This window comes from Schistocerca serialis, chromosome 5, assembly GCF_023864345.2.
Source record: "Schistocerca serialis cubense isolate TAMUIC-IGC-003099 chromosome 5, iqSchSeri2.2, whole genome shotgun sequence".
NCBI lineage: Eukaryota > Metazoa > Arthropoda > Insecta > Orthoptera > Acrididae > Schistocerca > Schistocerca serialis.
Window position 1 is genome coordinate 290,907,831 of NC_064642.1, and position 25,785 is coordinate 290,933,615.

The 25,785-nt window shown below is 41.2% G+C and overlaps 1 protein-coding gene across 5 annotated transcripts in view; it reads left to right on the forward strand.

Moving 5' to 3' along the window:
* The window catches only part of LOC126481128 (ras guanyl-releasing protein 3-like), a 448,249-nt gene that overhangs the window by 409,082 nt on the left and 13,382 nt on the right, over positions 1–25,785 (forward strand). For 4 of the 5 annotated variants that reach the window (XM_050104668.1, XM_050104669.1, XM_050104671.1 and 1 more), the window contains 2 exons: positions 9,085–9,197; positions 9,301–9,796. In XM_050104668.1, coding sequence (XP_049960625.1) covers positions 9,085–9,197; positions 9,301–9,796 — 609 coding nt within the window. Of the gene's footprint in view, positions 1–9,084; positions 9,198–9,300; positions 9,811–25,785 lie in introns of all 5 variants that reach the window. The other variant, XM_050104672.1, reaches the window with a different exon arrangement.

Consider the following 25,785-nt stretch of genomic DNA (forward strand, 5'->3'; position numbering starts at 1 on the left):
AGTGGCCATTGATGCTGGCAAGCAGCTTTGTTAGTTATATAAGTGGTGACTGTTCTTTCAGATCATTTTGGCCCTACAGCCACTATGAACTAAGACACAGAGGTATTAATGTCATTGGCTGCCAGCAGGCATTGATTTAAATCAAAGACCCCTGTGCCATCTGGACACAGACCCAAATTCTCATCTTATCCACACACTACTAGCTTCCTTTCAGACATCTCTGAAACAACAGTCATCATTTTAATTTTCAGGTTTCCCCATTGATATAAATCAATTCCCACTGCCAGCCAGTGTCATTAATCCCTCTGTGTCTTAGCTCGTTAGTTGTCATGTCCATGTAGAAAGCAATACAGTGGTTGCAGCATAGTGTGTGGATCGGTGGACAGCATAATACTACAGTGGGATTGGTGAAGAGGATAGTGGATAGGATATTCATCATTTCAGGGTGTGACTGAAGGTAGTTGAAACCCTGGCAGATAATGTGGTAGTACTGAGTCACTCCTTCTTTGTGGGTGATCAGTCACTATGTAGGAGGTGGTAGGCGGCTGGAGAGACAAGGCATGGGAGATCTGTTCTAAACAAGGTTGAGAGGGTAATTTTGATCTACAAAGGCCTCAGTGAGATCATGGTTTATTCACAGAGTTAGTACATGTCACTACGGATGTATTGACCATGGGCAGCTAGACTGTATAGAAGAGACTTCTGGCTGTGAAATGGTTGTTGAAGTGGAAGTATCATTGGTGGTTGGTAGGTTTGATTTGGACAAGGGAGGTACTAATGTAGCCATCCTTAAAAGGAAGGTGAATTGTTGGGTTAATGAGGATTAAGCCAAGTGAGGGAGGCATTGAGGTTCTGGAGGAATGTGGATAGGGTGTCCTTGCTTCCAGTCCATAACTTGTAGTTGTCGTCAGTGAATCACAGCCAGGTGAGAGCTTTTGGATTATGGGTGGTTAGGAAAGATTCTTCTAGATGGACCATGAATAGGTGGGCATAAGCTGGTGCTATGTGGGTGCCCATTGCTGTACCATGGATTTGTTTGTAGATGATGCCTTCAGAGGAGAAGTAATTTTCAGTGAGGATATAGTTGGTCATGGTGACCAGGAAGGAAGTTGTAGGTTTGGAGTAAGTTGACAACTGGTAAATGTAGTGTTCAATGGCAGCAAGGTCATGAGTACAGGGGATGTTAGTGTAGAAGGAGATGGCATCGACAGTGATGAGCAGGGTGCTAAGTAGTACAGGAAATTGAAATGTGAAGAGTTAGTGGAGGAAGTGGTTGGTGATTTTTTATATAGGAAGGTAGGCTACATGTATAATAGACTGAAGGTGTTGGTCCACAAAAGCAGAGATTCTCTCTGTGGGGGTACAGTAATGAGCCACAATGGGACATCCTAGGTGGTTGGGTTTATGCACTTTAGGAAGCATGTAGAAGATAGAAGTGCAGGGTGTGGTGGGGGTGATGGGAGAGATACATTCAGGAAGAGGTTCTGGAAGGACCTAAGGATTTGAGAAGGGGCTGGAGATCTTGCTGTTTTTCTGGAATGGGATCACTGTGGCAGGGTTTGTAGGTGACATATCTGATGGCTGGCAGAGTCCATCCACCAGGTAATCCCTGCAACTCATAGCCAAATATATGATTCCTAAAGTCCATAAACCCAATAAACAAGAATACCCCATTGTGGGCAGTTACGTGCACTAACAGAGAGGAACTCTGCTCTCACGGACCAATATCCTCATCTATTACTCTTAACCCACTTTTCTATATAAAAGACATCAAGCAATTCCTCCACCAACTATCCACAGTTCCTGCTCCTGTACCATTAGGCACACTGCTCATAACTGTCACTGCCACCTCCCTCTGCACTAAGATCACCAGATCCCATGAACTTGCTGCTATTGAACACAACATTTCCTAATGGGCAACTTACTCCAAAGCTACAACATCCTTCATAGCCACCATGACCAACTATATTCTCACCTGTAATTACTTATTTTTTGAAGACATAACCTGCAAACACATTCATGGTACAGCAATGGTCACTCATGTGGTACCATCCTATGCCAGCCTATTCATGGGCCTTCCTAATCATTCAGAATCCCAAACCCGTAACCTGGTTCAGACTTATTAATGACATCTATGTAATCTGGACTGAGAGTGAGGACATCTTTCAAAACTTCAACATCTTCTACTTCATTTGCTTCACTCAATCCTCCTCAACCAGAAAGCCACCTACCTTGATGTTGACATCCACTTCAAGGATTGTTACATCAGAACCTCTGTCCACAATAAATCTACCAACCACCAACAATACTGATACCAATTCCATACCAAGAAGACTCTTCCACACTGTCTAGCCACTCATGGTCATTACATCTGTAGTAATGAGGAGTCCCTCTCCAAATATACCAAGGGTCCCTCTGAGGCCATCACAGTTCGACATTACTCTCCCAATCTTGCTCAGAAACAAATCTGCTGTGCCTTGTCTCTCTAGTCGCCTACTGCCTCCCACATACCCACTGACTGATCACAAAGAAGCACTCCTCTTGTGACCCACTATCATCCAGGACTGGAGAAACTGAATCATTTTCCCCGTCAGTGTTTTGAATACCTGTTGTTGTGCCCTGAAATGAGGAATATCCTACCCACTATCCTTTCCACCCCTTCCACAGTAGTATTCTGCAACCCACCCATCTACAAACTAAGTTGCAGCCACTGTGCTGCTTTCTATGTGGGTATGGCAACAAACAAGCTGCCTGTCTGCATGAATGGACACCACCATACTGTGGCTATGGAACAGCCGGGCCACCCAGTTGTTGAACGTACTGCCCAAAGCTATATGCTTCACTTCAGTGACTGCTCCATAGCCTGTGCCATCTGGATTCTTCCTATCAACACCAGCTTTTCTGAAATGTGCAGGTCAGAACTCTACCTACAACATATCCTTCATTCATACATCCTGTCTGGCCTCAATCTGCTGTCCATGACCTCAACCTGCCTATCACCTTCCCTCCTCCCACTCCAAAACTGCACACCCTGTGTATTCTGCCAATGGACTTAGTGTTTTCCCTTTTCTACATCTCTCCACTTCCCTCTCACTTTTCCACCTAAAACAAACTCCATCTGAACACACCTCAGATGGGCCAATGGCACCAATGAACTGCCTTGTCATCTTCAACTAATAGGCATCACTGGATGTGAACATGGAGGGGCATATGGTGAGCACACTGCTCACCCAGCCATTGTCAGTGATCAGAGCTACTACTTCTAAACCAAGTAGCTCCGCAATTGGCCTAACAAGTGCTGAGTGCACCCTGCTTGTCAACAGTGTTCAACAGATCCAAACGGTCACTCATCCAAGTCCTGCTCAAGCTAGACAGTGCTTCACTTTCATGATCTGATGGGGACCAGTGTTGCCACTGCAGCAAGGCTGTTGCCACCTAAAATAAAACAAAACTAATCTAGATATCAGTCCTGCCAAAGCTTAACTACTGAGATGCCATTCAAGATGACAGAAATAATGACAAGTTCTGACAACTCAAGAAAGTCCTGACTGCTTCAGTAAGATATGTGTGTGACATTCAGTTTTGTAATCATGGCAATTCTCCTTACACTCTGCTCTGTTTACTATATTAGTACCTTAATCTCTGGGGTCTTGAATATTTGTCCTCGCATATCAAATCTACGTCTATGTCCATACACTGCAGACTATTCCCATTATAATATGTATTAGGGTTCCTTCCTGTTCCATTCACATACAGAGCCCAGGCAACTGTTTAAATGCCTTTTTGTGTGATGTTATTAGTCTAATCTTGCATTCATTGTCCTTATGAGAGCAGTACTTGTGATACTTTTGTATCTTCCTAGCCTGTTCACTTGATACTGATTCATGAAACTTTGTAAATAGGCTTCTGCAGAGTAGCTGGTTTCTATCTTTAAGCATCTACCAAGTCACATTTTCAGCATTTCCAGGACATTCTCCTGTGAGTTGAACTAACTTGTGACCATTCATGCACCCTTATTTATATACATTCAGTACCCCAGTTAGTCTTATTTGGTACGGAGTTCACACATCTTAGTACTATTCTAATATGGGATGTATGAGTGTGGTAGACTGACTACATATTTCCACATTATCCTCATTAACTGAACTTTATCACCTGCTCAACCTAGGATTGAACCTATGCGATTATTCCATTTCATATCCCCATATGTTGTTACAAACCAGGTAGTTGTATGAGTTGACTGATTCAAATTGTGACTTGTTGATATTGTAGTTACAGAATACTACTTTTCTGCATTCTTGAAGCACACAGTTTTATGTTTCTGAGCATTATAAATGCTATCCATGCTCTCCTAACTTTTTTTTTCATCTTATTTGGTACCCTTAACTTATTTTTCATTTTTTCCTGGACCAGTCAACATCTTCTCAAGATTTAATTCCTTCTACACAGCCTCCATGCAAGGCTGTATGTTGTTACATTCAATAGGAACATAATAAAGAAATTTTTAACATAATGGTAAGAAAACCGACACTATTGAAAAATCACAAATTCATGACTGTATCCATAATAATAATAATAATAATAATAATAATAATTACTGATATATAGATAAAGATTTGAATAAGTTTTCACTAAGTTAACTATGTCCCATGAGTATCTGACAAACTATTGTGCAATTTTTCACTACAACTGCTTTCTGAAATTACTGACAGGGGGGAAGCTTCACACAATCCATTTTGGGATAATTTCAGTCTCTGATATTACCACAGGGATGATGTGTACTGATATTTGTTTCCACTTGGTTTTTACTTCAGCTGCCAGATTTTTGTATTATGTCGTCTTCTCATCGCAGGTAGTTGGCAAACTATGAGTGTTGGGTACACCATAATGTGAGTGAGAAAAGTACTTGCTCTGCTTAGTTGAGCACTTTAGTGTCAAGTTGGTTACATGGAACATTTTATTGGTAATTACGCCACAGTTCCAGTAAATTTTGAATTTTTCTTGCCTACAGTGATGATATTTCTGTCACAACTTTTGGTCGACTATGTTGGTGACCTCATCCACCTTTACAAATATTCTGTGGGTGCTAGGGTTTTACATCCAGATGTACTGGGTGATATGGTCTCATTTTGATCATCAAACTTCCTGTAGTTTATCATCTATTCTTTACTCCTTCAGGATATACTTCTGGTAGTGCCTGTTCCAAAGACCTGATGTACTGCTGTCAGAAATCCATCAGTTCCTGTATGCGAACCTGTGCACATCAACCAGTAGCTTGATGCTTGTAAATTTACATGATCCTGGCTGACATGGTTTGCATGTTTCCCATGTAATTATTTTCTGATCCAGCCTATTGTCCATGTCTTAAACCAAGGCACTGTTATGGATGTAATGCCAGATTGAGTGGAGTGTAAGTAGTGTCTGCAGTTGTTATTGCTTTGCAGATTGATAAGTTGTTGCTGCTTAAAATTCCAAAGCTGCTCCATTTTTGTTAGCTTCTGCCCTGTTTTTCATGAGGGGCAATCAGCCTTTCAATGGCTAATTTAGGATGATGGTTGCTAAACTTCATGAAAATTCCCTTTGTTTTCTTCTATATAATTTTTGTCCAGTTAATGAGGCTAAGCATTTAAGTCAGCACTGAAACAGCATATGTATTAATGTCACTGAAGATGTTTTTGTTTTCATTTAGTTTTGTGTATCACTTGTCTTCTTAATTGCTTTAATTACATTCCTGTGACTCATATAATATCTTAGAAAATAGATTAAGGAAAGGCGAAACTACGTGTCTAGCATTTGTAGACTTAGAGAAAGCTTTTGACAATGTTGACTGGAATACTCTCTTTCAAATTCTAAAGGTGGCAGGGGTAAAATACAGGGAGCGAAAGGCTATTTACAATTTGTACAGAAACCAAATGGCAGTTATAAGAGTCGAGGGACATGAAAGGGAAGCAGTGGTTGGGAAGGGAGTGAGACAGGCTTGTAGCCTGTCCCCGATGTTATTCAATCTGTATATTGAGCAAGCAGTAAAGGAAACAAAAGAAAAATTCAGAGTAGGTATTAAAATCCATGGAGAAGGAATAAAAACCTTCAGGTTCGCCGATGACATTGTAATTCTGTCAGAGACAGCAAAGGACTTGGAAGAGCAGTTGAACAGAATGGACAGTGTCTTGAAAGGAGGATATAGGATGAACATCAACAAAAGCAAAATGAGGATAATTGAATGTAGTCGAATTAAGTCGGGTGATGCTGAGGGAATTAGATTAGGAAATGAGACACTTTGGGGAGCAAAATAACTGATGATGGTCGAAGTAGAGAGGATATAAAATGTAGACTGGCAATGGCAAGGAAACCGTTTCTGAAGAAGAGAAATTTGATAACATCGAGTATAGATTTAAGTGTCAGGAAGTCGTTTCTGAAAGTATTTGTATGGAGTGTGGCCATGAATGGAAGTGAAACATGGATGATAAATAGTTTAGACAAGAAGAGAATAGAAGCTTCCAAAATGTGGTGCTACAGAAGAATGCTGAAGATTAGATGGGTAGATCACATAACTAATGAGGAGGTATTGAATAGAATTGGGGAGAAAAGGAGTTTGTGGCACAACTTGACAAGAAGAAGGGACCGGTTGGTAGGACATGTTCTGAGGCATCAAGGGATCACCAATTTAGCATTGGAGGGCAGTGTGTTGGGTAAAAATCGTAGAGGGAGACCAAGAGATGAATACACTAAGCAGATTCAGAAGGATGTAGGTTGCAGTAAGTACTGGGAGATGATGAAACTTGCCCAGGATAGAGTAGCATGGAGAGCTGCATCAAACCAGTCTCAGGACTGAAGACCACAACAACAACAACGACTCATATAAAACCCAATAGCTTGGATCTTGGCTTCATGATCATTCCCTGCATTTTTCCAGGTCAAATGACATACTTGTGTTTCTAGAAGAGCTTTCTAAGTCATCTATTTTTCTCTTGTGAAATGTAGTTGGTCATCCATGTACATCAAAAGATTTAACTACAAATAATAATAATAATTTTTTATTATGTATTTATTTACATAGTTTACACCCACACTGGAAAACTAAAATCAAATATAATACAACAGAGTCTACAATGATTTAGTTTAAGTATTAGCAGTGAGCAATTTCTTCGTTTCCCAAAATTTCTTCAGTTGCTGTGATCTGGCTGCTCGTTCTTCTGCAGGTATGATATCCTTCTTCTGTTCTGATGGTTTGAATGTCAGCCATGTGTATTTGTTCTTCAGAAGCAGTTTCTCTTCTCTGTGTTGAATTTTGTGTGTGGTGATGTTCAATTTGTCCAGATCACTTTGTACTTCTTTAAACCAGATGTTTTTGGTTTTACTGTTTCAGAAGTAGTCAAAAAGTTGCTTCAGGATTTTAGTATTTGTTAGGCGAGACATGTGGCCAAAAAATGCAATCCTTCTTTTCTGCATTGTGTCAATAATAGATTCACATTCTTTATATACTACTGAATTGGGCAAAAGTCTCCACTGTCCATTAACTTGATGTTTCTTACTGATAACTGTTCACAATATTCTTCTATCAACTTTCTGCAATTTGTGCGTTATTGCTTGAGTATTTAGTTTGAATAGTGTTTCACTGGCATACATTGCTTCCAGTTTAATGATGTAGGAGTAATGTCGAAATTGAGCATTTATTGAGAGTGATCGTTTTTTGTAGGTTCGCCATGTTGTTCTCTGCAATCACTGTAGTTTTAATGTTCTCCTATCTATTGATTCTCTTTCATTAGCATTCCAGGTAATAATCGCACCAAGATATTTAAACTTTTTTACTACTTTAATTCTTTAATCATTATGGAATATGATATGGGATGTGTCAATTGGGGAAGCTGGGCATCATTCCTGTTTTCTCAAACGAAATTTGCAATCAATACTTTGCCACTAATTGTTCTAGTTGTTCTATCTTAACCTTTGCTTCATCAATATTTTTTGCTAACAGCACCAAATCATCTGCAAATGCAAGGCAGTTAAGTCGAACGATTCTTCCAATCTGTTTCAGTGTGCTTCTTATGGTCTCTCTTACCCAGTTATTGCATACAGATCAAAATACTATCTCATTTGATTTACTAAGTTTGTCCTCCAGTGTGACAATTATAAATAAACAAACAGATCATACATATCTTCAGGAGACACTTCTCCCAGTATAGTTGACAAAAATAAATAAATAAATAAATTTGAAGGGGCTATCCTAACTTTTGGAACTGCATTTTCAGTGGAGAAGAGAGGGAATAGTTGGGGGAGGTTTAAAATGGAACAGGGGAAGCATGAAATTTGACCAATATTTTTACCTAACAACACTGCTTACATACTGCTATTTTGCAAGATTTTGTTTACACTCTAATGTGTGTGTGAACCCATGACTTTCCTAAATACATCAATGATTTTTTTTAAATTCTGACACATTTTCTCGTAAAAATTTAATGTAATGTAAAGCCCCTCTATGCAACTGTAAGTTATTCCATATATTAACATATAATGATAATTTGAACTATAGGGAGAAAAGTGCACCCCCTCCTCATGCCTTTCCCATATAATTCAGAGAGATGCCAATTATGATCCTCGTAATCTACAGCACATTATTTCTAATCTACGACACACTTACAAAGTACACTGCCCAACTTCATTTTTTTCCTATGTAACTGACCTATTACTAAATATGATCTTCACAAACATACATCTGTACCAACTACACCGTTAGCATCTGAAGTCTTCTCTTCTGTTCCTTTTTTTATTTTTGCTGCAGGTGATGAAGCCTTTGATTTTGAAACATCAGTGTCTCTTAAATAATTTTGTCTCTTCATCTTTGGTCATGCTGGCTAATAACAGGACTTTGTTTATTTATTACTACTGTATTTTAAACATTTAGTCCATGTACCTCCTCAAATTCATACCTTTCAAAGGGAGAAAAAAGAAATCTGAAAAGAGAATATGTTCTGACTTTCATCAAAATAAGATGTTATCAACACACGAATTAACAATTTCAGATGTCAATTCACATTTTTAAAGGAATTCTGAATTTGTAATGGAATTTTAATTACAATGTTACAGCTGTGGGGACTTATACGACAAGGCTATAAATGTCGAGACTGTGGAATTAATGCACATAAGCACTGTAAAGATCTTGTCGTAATGGAATGCCGCATAAAATATCCTTGCTTGCAAGTTAAGTACTTTTATCTTTACACTTGCCATTGTTAAATGCAAAAAATGTTGACAATTTTAATAATTTTGGAATGCAAAAGTTCAAAGACAGTTTCTTTATACAGGTGAAGTTAGCTCACATGCTGCTACTTCGAGGAGAATATTTCGGCGCAAGAAAAAGTCTAGTGCTTCAGAATCTGAGTCATCTCCTCCAAGTCCTAAATGTTCAGTGTCATCTTCCATGACAGGTGACCAAGAATCTAGTCAAGACTGTGGGTCAGGAATGGTATGCTCAGAGCTTGGAGGGGGTTCTCTTCCACCAAGCCCAAAGCCAGCTGTTATGTGGACAGGACCACGGCGCAAAATTAGTGATTCCCTCTTAGTACCCTCACACAGTCGTAGCAGTGCCAGACTCAGGACTCAAAACAGCTGCCCAGAGAGTAGTTGTGCACATTGCTACAAACCTCTGGACAGCATGCCCAACCACTCTTCACAACATCACTCCAGTACAGGACATCATACTTCACCTGTTCACCAAGCTTCAGTAACAAGCCTCAAGAACTGCTGTCATAGTGAACAGTTAAATGAGGTCAATCAAAAACTTGCTGCTGCTGAGGAGGTATTATATGTGTGGTAAATGTTGTGTTTTATGTTTTTCTTATACTTTGCAACTTCGGATTGTGTGCATAAAACTATTATGTTTTTATAATTCTGATTTATTAGTTTCTCAAAATAACACATTTGTACTTAAATATATTTTGAGAGTCTCTGTAATGTTGCTTTATATATGCTGACCACAGCTAAGTTTGGTAAAGAAAACATTTTCATTTAATATTCCCTTATGCTTTCTATCCGTCTGCAGAGATTAATGTTTACCTGTTTGATTATTTTAAACACTTTGAATTAAACATTTTCCTGTTTTCTTGCTTATTATACTAATGAATAGATGGTCTCAATGCCAGTAGAGTGCATGGCTGCTGTGTGCAATTACATATGAAATAACTAAATTTAACACGGAGTTAACTGGAGACAAAGAGAGAATATCTGCATAATATGTAATAATAGATAAACCAAATACACAGATTTATTATTATTATTATTATTATTATTATTGCATGTCTTATTAGTACTTATATATGACATGGAGAATGAGGAAAGAAAGGGAAGAGATGGGTGGAAATATGTGACTTTCAGCCACACAGGGCAATGTGGTAATGCAGTGGCAAAAGTTGAAAATTTGTGCAAGACTAGGCCTCACATCTGGATTTGCCATTTCTCATGAGTGGTTGCCTTAACTGCTTTGGCCATTCAGACATGTTCCCCGATCAACTCAAATTTCTAACTTATTGCACGCTGCAATAAAGCATCCCTTGTCCATTACACCCCTACTCACCAATTACTGATTCTTGTAGGCTTTCAAATGATATTATTGCATTCAGACTGAAACATACCTCAAGGAGCCATCACACTCTTACAGAAATTTATATATTTCAGCAGTGTATGTTCTGTCAAGTTTGTCCGACAGAACAGACACCACTCAAATACATAAATTCCTATTTCTACTATTTTTAAAAATGTCCACTTAAGTAGTTCCAGATTAAAGTTGGCTAAGAATTAGAAACATACACAACGATGTGGAAGCCAGCTACAATGTAAAAATACTAGCTGAATGACAATGAAACAAAATTTACAGGAAACTGTATGTGTCATATTGCCAATCGACATTAGTTATTTTCAATGTTGAGATACCAATGGCACATGCAGTTTTTCAGTGTCGACCCAAATGGCAACTAACCACTTACTTTCTATGCAAAGAAACTGTATGCTGACATTTTTTGCCTTTTGTGAGACAAATATATACACAATATTGGGTAATGAAAATATATCTGGAGTACTTACTGCAACATGGTCATCGTGCAAATATTATTGAGTGGTTCTTGTCATCTACCTTTTTCATCATGTTTTCGATTTTTTCCAATTCTATATTCGGATGGAACATGGGGAGAATGATAGCTTACATGGCTCTGTAATAGCTGCAGTTAATCTAATCTGGTCTTCACAGTTGCTGCAGGAGCAGTATGTTGAAAGAATTAAGAATGTTTCTTCCCCAAAAATTGATTGTTGGAGTTTTCTAAGTAGGTTTCTACACTACTGGCCATTAAAATTGCTACACCATGAAGATGATGTGCTACAGATGCGAAACTTAACCAACAGGAAGAAGATGCTGTGATATGCAAATGATTAGCTTTCCAGAGCATTCACACAAGGTTGGCACTGGTGGCGACACCTACAACGTGCTGACATGAGGAAAGTTTCCAACCAATTTCTCATACACAAACAGCAGTTGACCAGCGTTGCCTGGTAATGTTAATGAGCGTATGACATTGGTGGCTGGAACGCCACTACGGCGACTTGCGAGTGAATGAGGATGAAATGATGGTGAAAGACACACAACACCCAGTCATCTCGAGGCAGAGAAAATCCCTGACTCAGCCGGGAATCGAACCCGGGACCCCGTGTGCAGGAAGTGAGAACGCTACCTCAAGACCACGAGCCACGGACATGTTGTTGTGATGCCTCATGTAAAGAGGAGAAATGCATACCATCATGTTTCCGACTTTGATAAAGGTCAGATTGTAGCCTATCGTGATTGCGGTTTATCGTATCACAACATTGCTGCTCGCGTTGGTCGAGATCCAATGACTGTTACCAGAATATGGAATCAGTGGGTTCAGGAGGGTAATACAGAACACCGTGCTGGATCCCAACAACCTCATATCACTAGCAGTTGAGATGACAGGCATCTTATCCGCATGGCTGTAATGGATCATGCAGCCACGTCTCGGTCCCTGAGTCAACAGATGGGGACGTTTGCAAGACAACAACCATCTGCTTGAACAGTTCGACGACATTTGCAGCAGCATGAACTATCAGCTTGGAGACCATGGCTGCAGTTACCCTTGACGCTGCATCACAGACAGGAGCGCCTGCAATGGTATACTCAACGACGAACCTGGGTGCACAAATGGCAAAACGTCATTTTTTCTGATGAATCCACGTGCTATTTACATCATGATGGTCACATCCATGTTTGGCGACATCCCAGAAAGCATGACCACATGTTGCAGGTCGTGTAAGGGCCTTTCTGGATACAGAAAATGTTCGACTGCCGCCCTGGCCCGAACATTCTCCAGATCTCTCACCAATTGAAAATGTCTGGTCAATGGTGGTTGAGCAACTGGCTTGTCACAATACACCAGTCACTACTCTTGATGAACTGTGGTATCATGTTGAAGCTGCGTGGGCAGCTGTACCTGTACACGCCATCCAAGCTCTGTTTGACTCAATGCCCAGGCGCATCAAGGCCGTTATTACGGCCAGAGGTGGTTGTTCTGGGTACTGATTTCTCAGGATCTATGCACCCAAATTGCGTGAAAATGTAATCACATGTCAGTTCTAGTATAATATATTTGTCCAATGAATACCCATTTATCATCTGCATTTCTTCTTGGTGTAGCAATTTTAATGGACAGTAGTGTATTATATATATTTATACTAGTTATTAGGAATGAAAATAAAAGATGAACTGTGTTTGTAGTGCAATAATGAAAAAAATTTCATTCTCACATATTCATGAAAATGCCTTTGAAATTACGAAACAGTTGTACAAAGAAATATGCATAATGTACAAATGTAAAGTACAGTACCCAAATTAAGAAACATAGTATGCAAAATACAAATTCTCTGTAATGTTTATTTAATTCAGAAATTGAACATGAATACTATATCTAGTACACTTGGTGCAACTGCTTCATGTGTCTACAATACGATTTTGTAAATGTCTCTATGGCATTGACTCTTCATAGCTGTATAGATAGCTGCTGTTTTTGACTACAGCCATTTGCACTTTGCAGTTGATAGTTGTCAAAAGCACTACCAGGTGTCAGGGATTTGCCTCAAGCTGACTTGACTATAGGAGCATCATAGTAATAAAGAATAAATGTATTAAAACTTCATACAGGATGTGGCATTTTTTCATGCATCTCAGTGTTCATAAAGTCATATCTCTTGAATTGTAGGCCACAGAATCATATTTGCAGAGGTACATTCAACAGCATATGTGGATACTGTCTGTGAAATACATTGTGAATAGATTTAGTAGCAATAGAGTAATAAATTCAAGCATCATGTATGATACGCTCTAAGCTCAATACTTGCTCATAATAGTGCTATGGAAGCTTTTCCAGTCCAGCTCCCCAATATATTTTTACTGCTGTTAGTTTTCTTATTCTTATCCTTTACTTTTTTCCCCACAATGCTCTGCCAATTGAGACTTTCTGTATTTCTGTAAGACTCTTCTGTCACTTCAACAGAATCTTTGGCCGTTCACACTGTGCTCCTAATGTTCCATGTTAGTTCACTCTGCTCAAGATCCCACACACTCTTGCAATATTCCAATATTGGTCAGTCAAGTGTCTTAGAAGTAATCCTTTCACAAATCAACCATAGTGTTCCAGTATGCTGCCAATATAGTAATGCAATGAAGTATGACATTTGCTTTGCCCCCAGAAGAACTCATGTGATCATATTTGGCCAAAATTTGCATGTTTCATCAATATTTGAGAACAAAAAGCTGAAGGTTTACAAATATGACATGCTTGATTGTGTTTTTCAGTGTATTTAGGTAAACCTGCATTCGTTCATTTGTTCACACATCATGTCCTCTAAAGCTCGTAATGAAAGAGAACCATCACAGATGTGGGATGAGACAAGTTATGCATTAATAGGCAGAAGCAGCCTCTGCAGGCTACTTCTGTAAAGTTAAATAAAACTGAATTATGACTAGTGCTTATCAATTGTGGAAATAATTTTGATGTTACTTTATACATGCATATTAGGATAAAATCAGTTAGTTTGAAATAGACCACTGTTTCTCTTTTTCTTTTCTAATACTACCCAGGTAATACTACAAAAGAGCATTTACTTTACAAAGAAGACTATCAGCTGGCAAAGATAGATTTAATACAAACATTAGAGTTCTAAGGAATTAACATCCAGAAGTCCAAACATTCTGATAAATTGTAGAAGTGGTTAATGAGGCATGCTTCTGTTTTGTTTTTGAGTATTTCGGGTTTTCCAATATCCTGCCTTACTTCTACTGGCAATGACTTTTGCACCAGAGTAGAAAACTCCATTCTGAACCCTAGTTATTGCTGCTTTTGTAGTCTTCAGTCTGAAGACTGGTTTGATGCAACTCCACATGGTATTCTATCCTGTGCAAATCTCTTCATCTCCAAATAATTACTTCAACCCCACGGCAGCTCTACAAGCAGATACAAATAGCCCCAGAAGGCTGCCAAGTGCGAGCCACTGCGCCTACGACAATGCTACACACTCTGTCAAAGGACAGCACTGCCTGCAGAAAGCACTTCTAGATCCTTTTCAACCTGCTTTTTGTATTCATATTATGGTGTCCCTCTACAATTTTTACTCCCCCAGACTTCCCTCCAGTACTAAATTGGTTAACTATTGATGTCTCAGAATGAGTCCTATCAACCAATACCTTCTTATAGTCAAGTTGTGCCACTAATTTCGTTTCTTATGATTTTCTTTCAGTGCCTCCTCATTAGTTATGTGATATACCCATATAATCTTCAGTATTCTTCTGTAACACCACATTTCAAAAGCTTCTACTCTCTTCTTGTCTAAACTATTTATTTGCCAGTTTCACTGCCATACATGCTACATTCCAGACAAATGCACCAAGTGAGATGGTGCACACTGGGCTCACATTTGGGAGGTTGATGGTTCAAACCCACATCTGGCCATCCTGAGTTAGGTTTTCCATGATTTCCATAAATTGGTTCAGGTAAATGCTGAGAAAGGGCATGGCTGACTTCCTTCCCCATATTTCCCTAATCCAATGGGACCATTGACCTCACTATTTGGTCCCCTCCTGCAAATCAACCAACCACCCAACTAGAAAAATGTCTTTAGAAAAGAAAAACTTCCTAACACAAAAATGTATATTCAATGTTAACAAATTTCTCTTCCTGAGGAATACATTTCTTGCCCTTGACAGATTACATTTTATATCCTCTTTACTTTGGCCATCATCAGTTATTTTGCTGCCCACACATCAAAACTCATCTACTGCTTTTACTGTCTCATTTTCTAATCAATTCCCTCAGCACCACCTGATTTAATTCAACCACATTCCATTAACCTTGTTTTGCTTTTGTTGATTGTTTGTTTTGTTTTAGGATACAAAACCAACTAGTCCCGTATGCGTACATGTCAAAACTGTGAAACGCAAAGGCAAAGAGAGGAGCTGAAAATGACTATACGTCAATCCCAACCAACGGAAGATAAGACAGCTAAAAATAGGGACATGGAAAAAGCTCTATAAAATATGCCATAGAGAATCAGAGGTCTAGAACTAAAACATAAATGGTCTTCACTGTGCTGCTACAATGAATAAAAAGTAAAATGCGGTCGACAGCCCATGCATCATTCACTAAAACGGCCGATAACTCAGATGGCAAACCCAAATGGGAATGTAAACAGATGGGCATGTAAACAGTTAAAAACAGGACATTCCATTTGGCAGACAGTTAAAAGTTGGGCGCAGTGTGAAAAAAGTGGTGGAGGAGCACAGCTTCACAAATGGCAATGACTACAAAGACAGTGCCAATACACAACCTAGTTAAAATGACCTCCTCATGGCAGGAGAGCCAAGAGGAGGTCGTTCAAGCCACTGGGAGAGGATTAATAACCCGGAGCTTATTCCCATGAAGGGAGGACTAGTGGTGATGCCAAAGTGATACCACTTCCTGACAGACAGCAACACAGGGATCATCGGAGGGAATATAAGAGCTAGTGGACTGAGGTACAAGGACTGCAGCCTTTGCAGCAGCATCAGCAGCTTCGTTTCCTGTCAGACCAACATGAACAGGAACCCACATAAAAATCACAGTGGCTCCATCAAGAGTGTGCAAGTGACAGTTTTCCTGGACCTGTTGCACTAAGGGATGGATAGTTTAAAGTGCACAGAGGCTTTGAAGAGCACTAAGAGAGTCTGAACAGATGACGCAATTGAAAAGCCTGTGTCACCGTATTTACTGTGTGGCCTGATATAGGGCAAAGAGCTCTGCTGTAAATATGGAGCAATATGCTGGAAGCCAATACCAAAAAATGTCAGTGCCAATGTTGAAGGCACACCTGACACCATGGTCAGTCCGAGAGCCATCAGTGTACCCAAAGGAACTATTGCAAAGTTCCATGCGAAAGTTGTGAAACTGAAGGCAACAGATCGAGGCTGGAGTAGTGTCCTTAGGAAGCGAATGAAGGCCAAGGTGAACTTGGACCACCACATGAAGCCAAGGTGATCAAGGGTTCACACCCACTGGGAAAGATGCACAGAGCGTGGGGTTAATCCGCCAGAGCAAGAGCTGAAAATGAACTCCAGGAGGTAACAGTAAAAAGGGACACACCCCACGCTGGTGATCAAAGGAGGAGGCATATGATGGGTGGCCACACATGGCAGACAAATGGCATGCATATCTGCTGAGGAGAAAGTCATGGTGGTAGGACAGCAGTAGTTTGGCAGCTTCTGCTTACAGACTCTCAGCTGGGCTAGTGTACAAGGTGCCAGTGAGCAAACGGATGCCATGATGGTGGACAGTATTGAGAAAGCATAAGAGGGACGGATGTGTAGATGAATAAGCAAAGCACCCATAGTCTAGTTTCAAATGGACAAGAGACTGGTGCAATCGGAGGAGGGTGGTTCGCTCTGCACCACAGGAAGTACCATTGAGGACAAATAAGACATTGAGAGACTGCGTACAATGGGCTGCCAGGTAAGACACATAGGAGGACCAAGAAAGTTTCCTATCAAACAGGAACGAATGGCAGAGAAGATGTAAAGACAGTGGAAGAAACCACTGCACCTCCATAAATTCATACAAACAGTTTTGTTGGTGGAAAAACGAAAACCAAAGGTGATCAAGACATCACTGATGATGTCACTCAATGAGACAGGTCCATAGAGAACTGCAATAGATGGCAAAATTGTCGAAAAAAAGGGAACCTGAGATGCCTAACAGGAGGGTTGATGGTGATAGCAAACACGATGACACTCAGGACAGAACTCCGAGGCACACCATTTTGCTGGATAAAGGTGTCCAACAAGGCAGAACCCACACATAAATTGAAAACTCGGTCTTTTAAAAATTCCTGAAGAAAGTGGGGCAGGCAACCACAGAACCCCCATATGTAGAGAGTATAGAGGATACCAATCCTCCAGCAGGTGTCGTAGGCTTTCTCCAAATGAAAAACATAGCCACAGTCTGGGATTTCTAGAGAGAACCATTCATGACACAGGTGGACAAAGTGACGAGATGGTCAACTGCAGAACGGTGCGTTCGAAATCCGCACTGTGCAGTGGTTAGTAAATTGTGAGACTCAAGCCACCATATTAGCCAGGCATGAATGATACATTCCATCACCTTGCAAACACAGCTGGTGAGAGAATGGTGTGGCAGCTAGAAGGAAGATGTTTGTCTGTACCAGGCTTGGGTATGGTTATGACAATGGCTTCATGCTAGCGTCTGGGAAACATGCTCTCTGCCCAGATAGGGTTGTACGTATTCAGCAGAAAGTGCTTGCCTGTGAGAGAAAGATGCTGCAATACCTGAATGTGAACAGCAACTGGCCCTGGTGCAGAGGACTTTGATGAAGTGAGAGCATGAGCTAGCTCCCTCATAGTAAAGGTGGCATTGTAGCACTCCTTATTCTGAGAAGAGAAGGGCATTGCCTGAGCCTCCTCTACTCATTTCCGATGGAGGAAGGCAGGGTGATAGTGGGGGGACCTCGAAATTTCCACAAAATGGAGGTCCAAGGTGTTGGACACAGCAGTAGAGTACATGATGACATTGTTTGCTACTGTCATGCTGGAAACTGGGGAATGGATCTTCGTCCCAAAGAGCTGTCGGAGGTTGGCCCACACAATGGAAGAGGGAGTGGAAGTGTTAAAAAACTAGTGAATGAAATCCTGCTAGCTTTTTTGCTATCCTAAAGAATGTGATGACACTGTGCATGCATCTGTTTATAATGAATGCAGTTTGCCATGATAGGATGATGATTAAAACTGCGGAAAGCATGTCTCTGTGCGCGAATTGCATCGAGGCATGCCTCAGTCTACCAAAGGACCAGGACATGGCATGGTAAAGAGGAAGTGTGAGGAATGGAATGTTTTGCAGTGGTAAGGATAACATTTGTAAGATGTTCTACCTGGGGAAATATTGTTCATCGAAGGTTGCCAGCAAGGAGTAAAGCCTTCAGTTGGCCTTAGTAAGCTGCCATTTGGGAGTGCATGTAGGTGGGGTAGGAGGCAGCAAATGGATAGCACATGGGAAATGGTCGCTTGAATATGTGTCAGAGAGAACGGACCACTTGAGATGATGGGCAAGTTGGGCAGTGCAGAAGGTTGGTAAGGTTGGGTTGGAAATGTCTGGAGAAGGAGACCAGACAGCGAGGTCGTCAGTCTCATCGAATTAGGGAAGGACGGGGAAGGAAGTCAGCCGTGCCCATTCAAAGGAACCATCCCAGCATTTGTCTTGAGCGATTTAGGGAAATCACAGAAAACCTAAGTCAGGATGGCCAGACGTGGGACTGAGCCATCATCCTCCCAAGTGCAGAAGGATAAGTCCAAATGAGAATAGGTGTGTGAGCAGTCTGAAAGGAATGTGGGTGCTCCTGTGTTAAGGCATAAGAGGTTAAGTTGATTAAGAAGGTCAGCTTGGAGGGCACCTCCCAGACAGGTTCTGGAAGAACCCCAAAGTATATGGTGCATATTAAAGTCACTGAGCAGCAGAAAGGGGTAAGGTTGCTGCCCAATAAGTTGGAGAAAGTCTGCCTTGATGACATCAAATGATGGAGGGATGTAAACGGTACAAAGGGTATAAGGTCAAGTGAGGAAGGAAAAGGCAAACTGCAACAGCTTGAAGGTGCGTAGATGGGTTGACCATGAGTGTCACCTTGTATGAGCAGCATGACTCCCCCACGAGATGGAATGCCGACCTTGGCAGGGAAGGTCAAAATGGACCTGGAAGAAATGCGAGAGCTTGAAGTTTCCTGAAGGTAGAGAACAAGTGGACACTGTGATGCTAACAGCAGCTGTAAGTCCTCTTTGTTGGATCAAAGACTGTGAACGCTCCATTGGAGGAGAGTCATGACAAGAAAAAAATGAAGGGGTGTCACTTCAGTGGCTACCGAGTCCCAGCCTTCAAAGACTGCTACAGAGCACAGAGGCAGGAGAATCCTACTCCATGAGTTCTACAGGAGCATCAGCATTCTTCTGCTATCTGACTGTGGAGTCCAGTGCAGCAAAATGTTTGGTAGTGTGCACCGGCGACACAGAGGTCAGTCAGGCGAGGGTATCATGTGGCAACACTGTTGCAGAGGATCTTCGATTAGGCGAAGGAGGAGATTGTTTGCCCTTGTTTCACTTCTTCAAGCCTTTCTACTTAGCAGAGGAAGACTCAGATGTTGGTTGGTTGGAGGGGTGTAGGAAGTTTTCACAAAAGTATTCCTTCTGTTTTTTCTGGCCTGCAAGTTGTGTAGCTGGTGACTTCCTCCCATGAGGCAAAAGTATGGTGGCGTGTTGCACAGCTGAAGAAGGAGACAAGGATGCTACCATGATGCTGGGCGATTTCACAACCACAGTACTAAATTTAAAGTGGCGTGTCTGCATGGACATGTCCTTCATGGAGCAAGAGGTACGAGGTTGATTTGAAAAGTTCTCGGAACAGAATAGAAAAAAAGTACTTACATCACTGAAACTTTTTTATTCTTCACTGTAGTCTCCTTGTACATTAATGCACTTGGTCCAATGATGTTCCACTGCCTTGATCCCATCTCAAAAATGAGTTTCCTCCAGGCCTGCAAAATAGTTGTCAACTCCGGATTTCAACTCTTCGTTTGAAGTGAATCTTCATCCACCAAGAAAAATTTTCAGTTTTGGGAAGAGATGGAAGTCTGGTGGAGCCTTATCAGGTGAATAAGGTGGGTGTGGCAACAATTCATACTTTAGTTGATGTAATTTTGCCATGGCGAAGCACATGTTTTTGATCCACCATCAAGAGTCGTGGCACCCATCTTGCAGATAATTTTTTTCTTTTCTAATTCTTCAGTTAAAATGTGATACACCCTTTCAGATGACATCTGGCAAGCATGAGTAACTTCATGCACTTTCAATCGGTGATCCTCCATGACCATTTTGTGCACTTTTGCAGTGATTACTGTAGTAGTGACACACCTTGGCTGACCACTGTGCAGATCATCATCTAAGCTCTCCTGACCAAATTTAAATTCATTTATCCCTCGAAATTGGCATGAATGTCCTTTGCTTTCATACCTTTCCTTATGAAGTACTTAATCACTGCTCGAATCTTGATGTTTTTCCATCTTTGCAAATCACTATGCGGCAACAACAACAGAGCCACATCACCACCACAGCTCTCTTCCAAGAACACTGAGCACTGATGTGTCATGTGTTTATAGGCAACAGTCCAATGAATATCATGTGATCAACTCGTTGCACTAGCGCTGACCTCTCGTGGTGATTCCAAGAACTTTTCAAACCACCCTTGTAGTAAGGACAATACTGTAGGTGCCAGATAGTAGAATGCAGTGTTTTCAACTAGCCAACACCTTGCGAGCAACCGAGTAAGGCACTTTATCCTTCACTCGAATCTCCTGGACAGCCTGCTCATCAAGATACACAGGATAATTGTGGGAGGAGGAGGCATGGTCGCCATTGCAGTTGATGCAGCGGGGAAAAGGAGGTGGACAATTGTCCTTGTGAGAATCCCTGCACAGGCTACATATTTGGCTGCATGTTGACAGGAGACTCAAGTGTGCTTGTAACAAGCAATGCATCAGGTTTGGAATATATGGTCTGACTGTGATAACATCATAACCTGCCTTGATCTTTGATGGAAGAACACTCTATGAAAAGTGAGAAAGAGGGTGTGTGTGCGCACTAAGGAGAATCTAATTTTTTCATCAGCCAATGGACAGCAATGACATCATGGACAGAGAGATACATTTGGATTTCTGCCTTGGTCAGACAATCAAAAATCCTAGTGTAAATAACACCACAGGAAGAATTCAGAGTCTGATGGGCCTCGACACAAACAGGATAGCCGTGGAGGAGTGAATCTGCATGCAGTTGTTGTGCTTGAGAGTCAGAAGTAGTCTCCAAATGCAAAGTGCCATTGCATGAAGGAAAGAAAGGTTTCACAGGGCCAGCAATTGCATCAACATCTTTCTGAATAATAAACAGATTTACAGTTGCAAAGGACTGACCATCCTCAGTATGGAAAACCATGAGGAACCTTGGTGCAGATGAGAGAGTCTTTGAATTGTTAGCCTCATTCCGTTTATGTTTTTTAGCATTGACTGTGTAGATGCTTAGCTCATTGCGAGAAAATCCCCCATGATTGCCAGCATCTCCGATGGCACGCTCCTTCCAACTAGGGGCCCCCTTCACAGGAGGCACACCTACCTTAGGTGATAGTTCACACCTCAGGTCACACCTCCTGAACACCTGACAGTGGGATCATTTGGCAATTTGGAAAGGTAGCAGCTCAGGTAATCAAACCTCCCTGGGCCTGGCCTGTACCAGAGGGTATGTGCAAGCCCTACCTTTTGACACGGGGCTGGGAATTACGCATTACCCAGTCACCTGTTCTGCATCAAATGCATGGGCCGGCCTTCAGGAGTGCAGAGGGAGGAAGAAGAAGAAAAAGAGGAACCTGAAATGCTGAAGTGGAGGAAGAATAGATGAAGGTGAACGAAGAAAGAAAAAAAGGATTGAAAAAACAGTGGTGAGACTGTTCCAATGTCAGCCACTGAAAATGAGGAACACATTCCAAAAAACACCCCAAGACTTTTTCCCCGATGGATGCAAGAAAGAATAGCAAGAGGATACACATGCAGCACGAAATGTCAAAGATGCTGCAAAGGCTGGGGCCTCATGGTAGTCAAGCACTTACCCACCAAGGAGCGGTGAGCCCCCTGGGGGGCTTTTGTTGATGTTCTACCTCTACATCTACTACTCCACAAGCCAACATATGGTGCACGGTGTAGGGTACACTCTATCACTACTAGTTATTTCCTTTCCCGTTTACTCACAAATAGAGTGAGAGGAAAATGACCATCTATATGCCTCCATGTTGTTGTTGTTGTTGTTGTTGTGGTCTTCAGTCCTGAGACTGGTTTGATGCAGCTCTCCATGCTACTCTATCCTGTGCAAGCTTTTTCATCTCCCAGTACCTACTGCAACCTACATCCTTCTGAATCTGCTTAGTGTATTCATCTCTTGGTCTCCCTCTACGATTTTTACCCTCCACGCTGCCCTCCAATACTAAATTGGTGATCCCTTGATGCCTCAGAACATGTCCTACCAACCGATCCCTTCTTCTGGTCAAGTTGTGCCACAAACTTATCTTCTCCCCAATCCTATTCAATACTTCCTCATTAGTTATGTGATCTACCCATCTAATCTTCAGCATTCTTCTGTAGCACCACATTTCGAAAGATTCTATTCTCTTCTTGTCCAAACTATTTATCGTCCATGTTTCACTTCCATACATGGCTACACTCCATACGAATACTTTCAGAAATGACTTCCTGACACTTAATTCAATACTGGATGTTAACAAATTTCTCTTCTTCAGAAACGCTTTCCTTGCCATTGCCAGCCTACATTTTATATCCTCTCTACTTCGACCATCATCAGTTATTTTGCTCCCCAAATAGCAAAACTCCTTTACTACTTTAAGTGCCTCATTTCCTAATCTAATTCCCTCAGCATCACCCGACTTAATTAGACTACATTCCATTATCCTTGTTTTGCTTTTGTTGATGTTCATCTTATATCCTCCTTTCAAGACACTGTCCATTCCGTTCAACTGCTCTTCCAAGTCCTTTGCTGTCTCTGACAGAATTACAATGTCATCGGCGAACCTCAAAGTTTTTATTTCTTCTCCATGAATTTCAATACCTACCCCGAATTTTTCTTTTGTTTCCTTTACTGCTTGCTCAATATACAGATTGAACAACATCGGGGAGAGGCTACAACCCTGTCTTACTCCCTTCCCAACCACTGCTTCCCTTTCATGTCCCTCGACTCTTATAACTGCCATCTGGTTTCTGTACAAATTGTAAATAGCCTTTCGCTCCCTGTATTTTACCCCTGCCACCTTTAGAATTTGAAAGAGAGTATTCCAGTCAACATTGTCAAAAGCTTTCTCTAAGTCTACAAATGCTAGAAACGTAGGTTTGCCTTTTCTTAATCTTTCTTCTAAGATAAACCGTAAGGTTAGTATTGCCTCACGTGTTCCAACATTTCTACGGAATCCAAACTGATCTTCCCCGAGGTTGGCTTCTACTAGTTTTTCCATTCGTCTGTAAAGAATTCGTGTTAGTATTTTGCAGCTGTGACTTATTAAGCAGATAGTTCGGTAATTTTCACATCTGTCAAAACCTGCTTTCTTTGGGATTGGAATTATTATATTCTTCTTGAAGTCTGAGGGTATTTCGCCTGTTTCATACATCTTGCTCACCAGATGGTAGAGTTTTGTCAGGACTGGCTCTCCCAGGCCGTCAGTAGTTCCAATGGAATATTGTCTACTCCGGGGGCCTTGTTTCGACTCAGGTCTTTCAGTGCTCTGTCAAATTCTTCACGCAGTATCGTATCTCCCATTTCATCTTCATCTACATCCTCTTCCATTTCCATAATATTGTCCTCAAGTACATCGCCCTTGTATAGACCCTCTATATACTCCTATCACCTTTCTGCTTTCCCTTCTTTGCTTAGAACTGGGTTTCCATCTGAGCTCTTGATATTCATACAAGTCGTTCTCTTATCTCCAAAGGTCTCTTTAATTTTCCTGTAGGCGGTATCTATCTTACCCCTAGTGAGACAGGCCTCTACATCCTTACATTTGTCCTCTAGCCATCCCTGCTTAGCCATTTTGCACTTCCTGTCGATCTCATTTTTGAGTCGTTTGTATTCCTTTTTGCCTGTTTCACTTACTGCATTTTTATATTTTCTCCTTTCATCAATTAAATTCAATATTTCTTCTGTTACCCAAGGATTTCTACTAGTCCTCGTCTTTTTACCTACTTGATCCTCTGCTGACTTCACTAATTCATCTCTCAAGGCTACCCATTCTTCTTCTACTGTATTTATTTCCCCAATTCCTGTCAATTGCTCCCTTATGCTCTCCCTGAATCTCTGTACAACCTCTGGTTCTTTTAGTTTATCCAGGTCCCATCTCCTTAAATTCCCACCTTTTTGCAGTTTCTTCAGTTTTAATCTACAGGTCATAACCAATAGATTGTGGTCAGAGTCCACATCTGCCCCTGGAAAAGTCTTACAATTTAAAACCTGGTTCCTAAATCTCTGTCTTACCATTATATAATCTATCTGATACCTTTTAGTACCTCCAGGGTTCTTCCATGTATACAACCTTCTTTCATGATTCTTAAACCAAGTGTTAGTTATGATTATGTTGTGCTCTGTGCAAAATTCTACCAGGTGGCTTCCTCTTTCATTTCTGTCCCCCAATCCATATTCACCTACTATGTTTCCTTCTCTCCCTTTTCCTACACTCGAATTCCAGTCACCCATGACTATTAAATTTTCGTCTCCCTTCACAATCTGAATAATTTCTTTTATTTCATCATACATTTCTTCAATTTCTTCGTCATCTGCAGAGCTAGTTGGCATATAAACTTGTACTACTGTAGTAGGTGTGGGCTTTGTATCTATCTTGGCCACAATAATGTGTTCACTATGCTGTTTGTAGTAGCTTACCCACATTCCTATTTTCCTATTCATTATTAAACCTACTCCTGCATTACCCCTATTTGATTTTGTGTTTATAACCCTGTAGTCACCTGACCAGAAGTCTTGTTCCTCCTGCCACCGAACTTCACTAATTCCCACTATATCTAATTTCAACCTATCCATTTCCCTTTTTAAATTTTCTAACCTACCTGCCCGATTAAGGGATCTGACATTCCACGCTCCGATCCGTAGAACGCCAGTTTTCTTTCTCCTGATAACGACATCCTCTTGAGTAGTCCCCGCCCGGAGATCCGAATGGGGGACTATTTTACTTCCGGAATATTTTACCCAAGAGGACGCCATCATCATGTAATCATACAGTAAAGCGGCATGCCCTCGGGAAAAATTACGGCTGTAGTTTCCCCTTGCTTTCAGCCGTTCGCAGTACCAGCACAGCAAGGCCGTTTTGGTTATTGTTACAAGGCCAGATCAGTCAATCATCCAGACTGTTGCCCTTGCAACTACTGAAAAGGCTGCTGCCCCTCTTCATGAACCACACGTTTGTCTGGCCTCTCAACAGATACCCCTCCATTGTGGTTGCACCTACGGTATGGCTATCTGTATCGCTGAGGCACGCAAGCCTCCCCACCAACGGCAAGGTCCATGGTTCATGGTTCCATATGAGCCCTAATTTCTCATATCCTATCTTTGTGGTCCTTACTTGCAATGTACATTGGTGGCAATGGAAT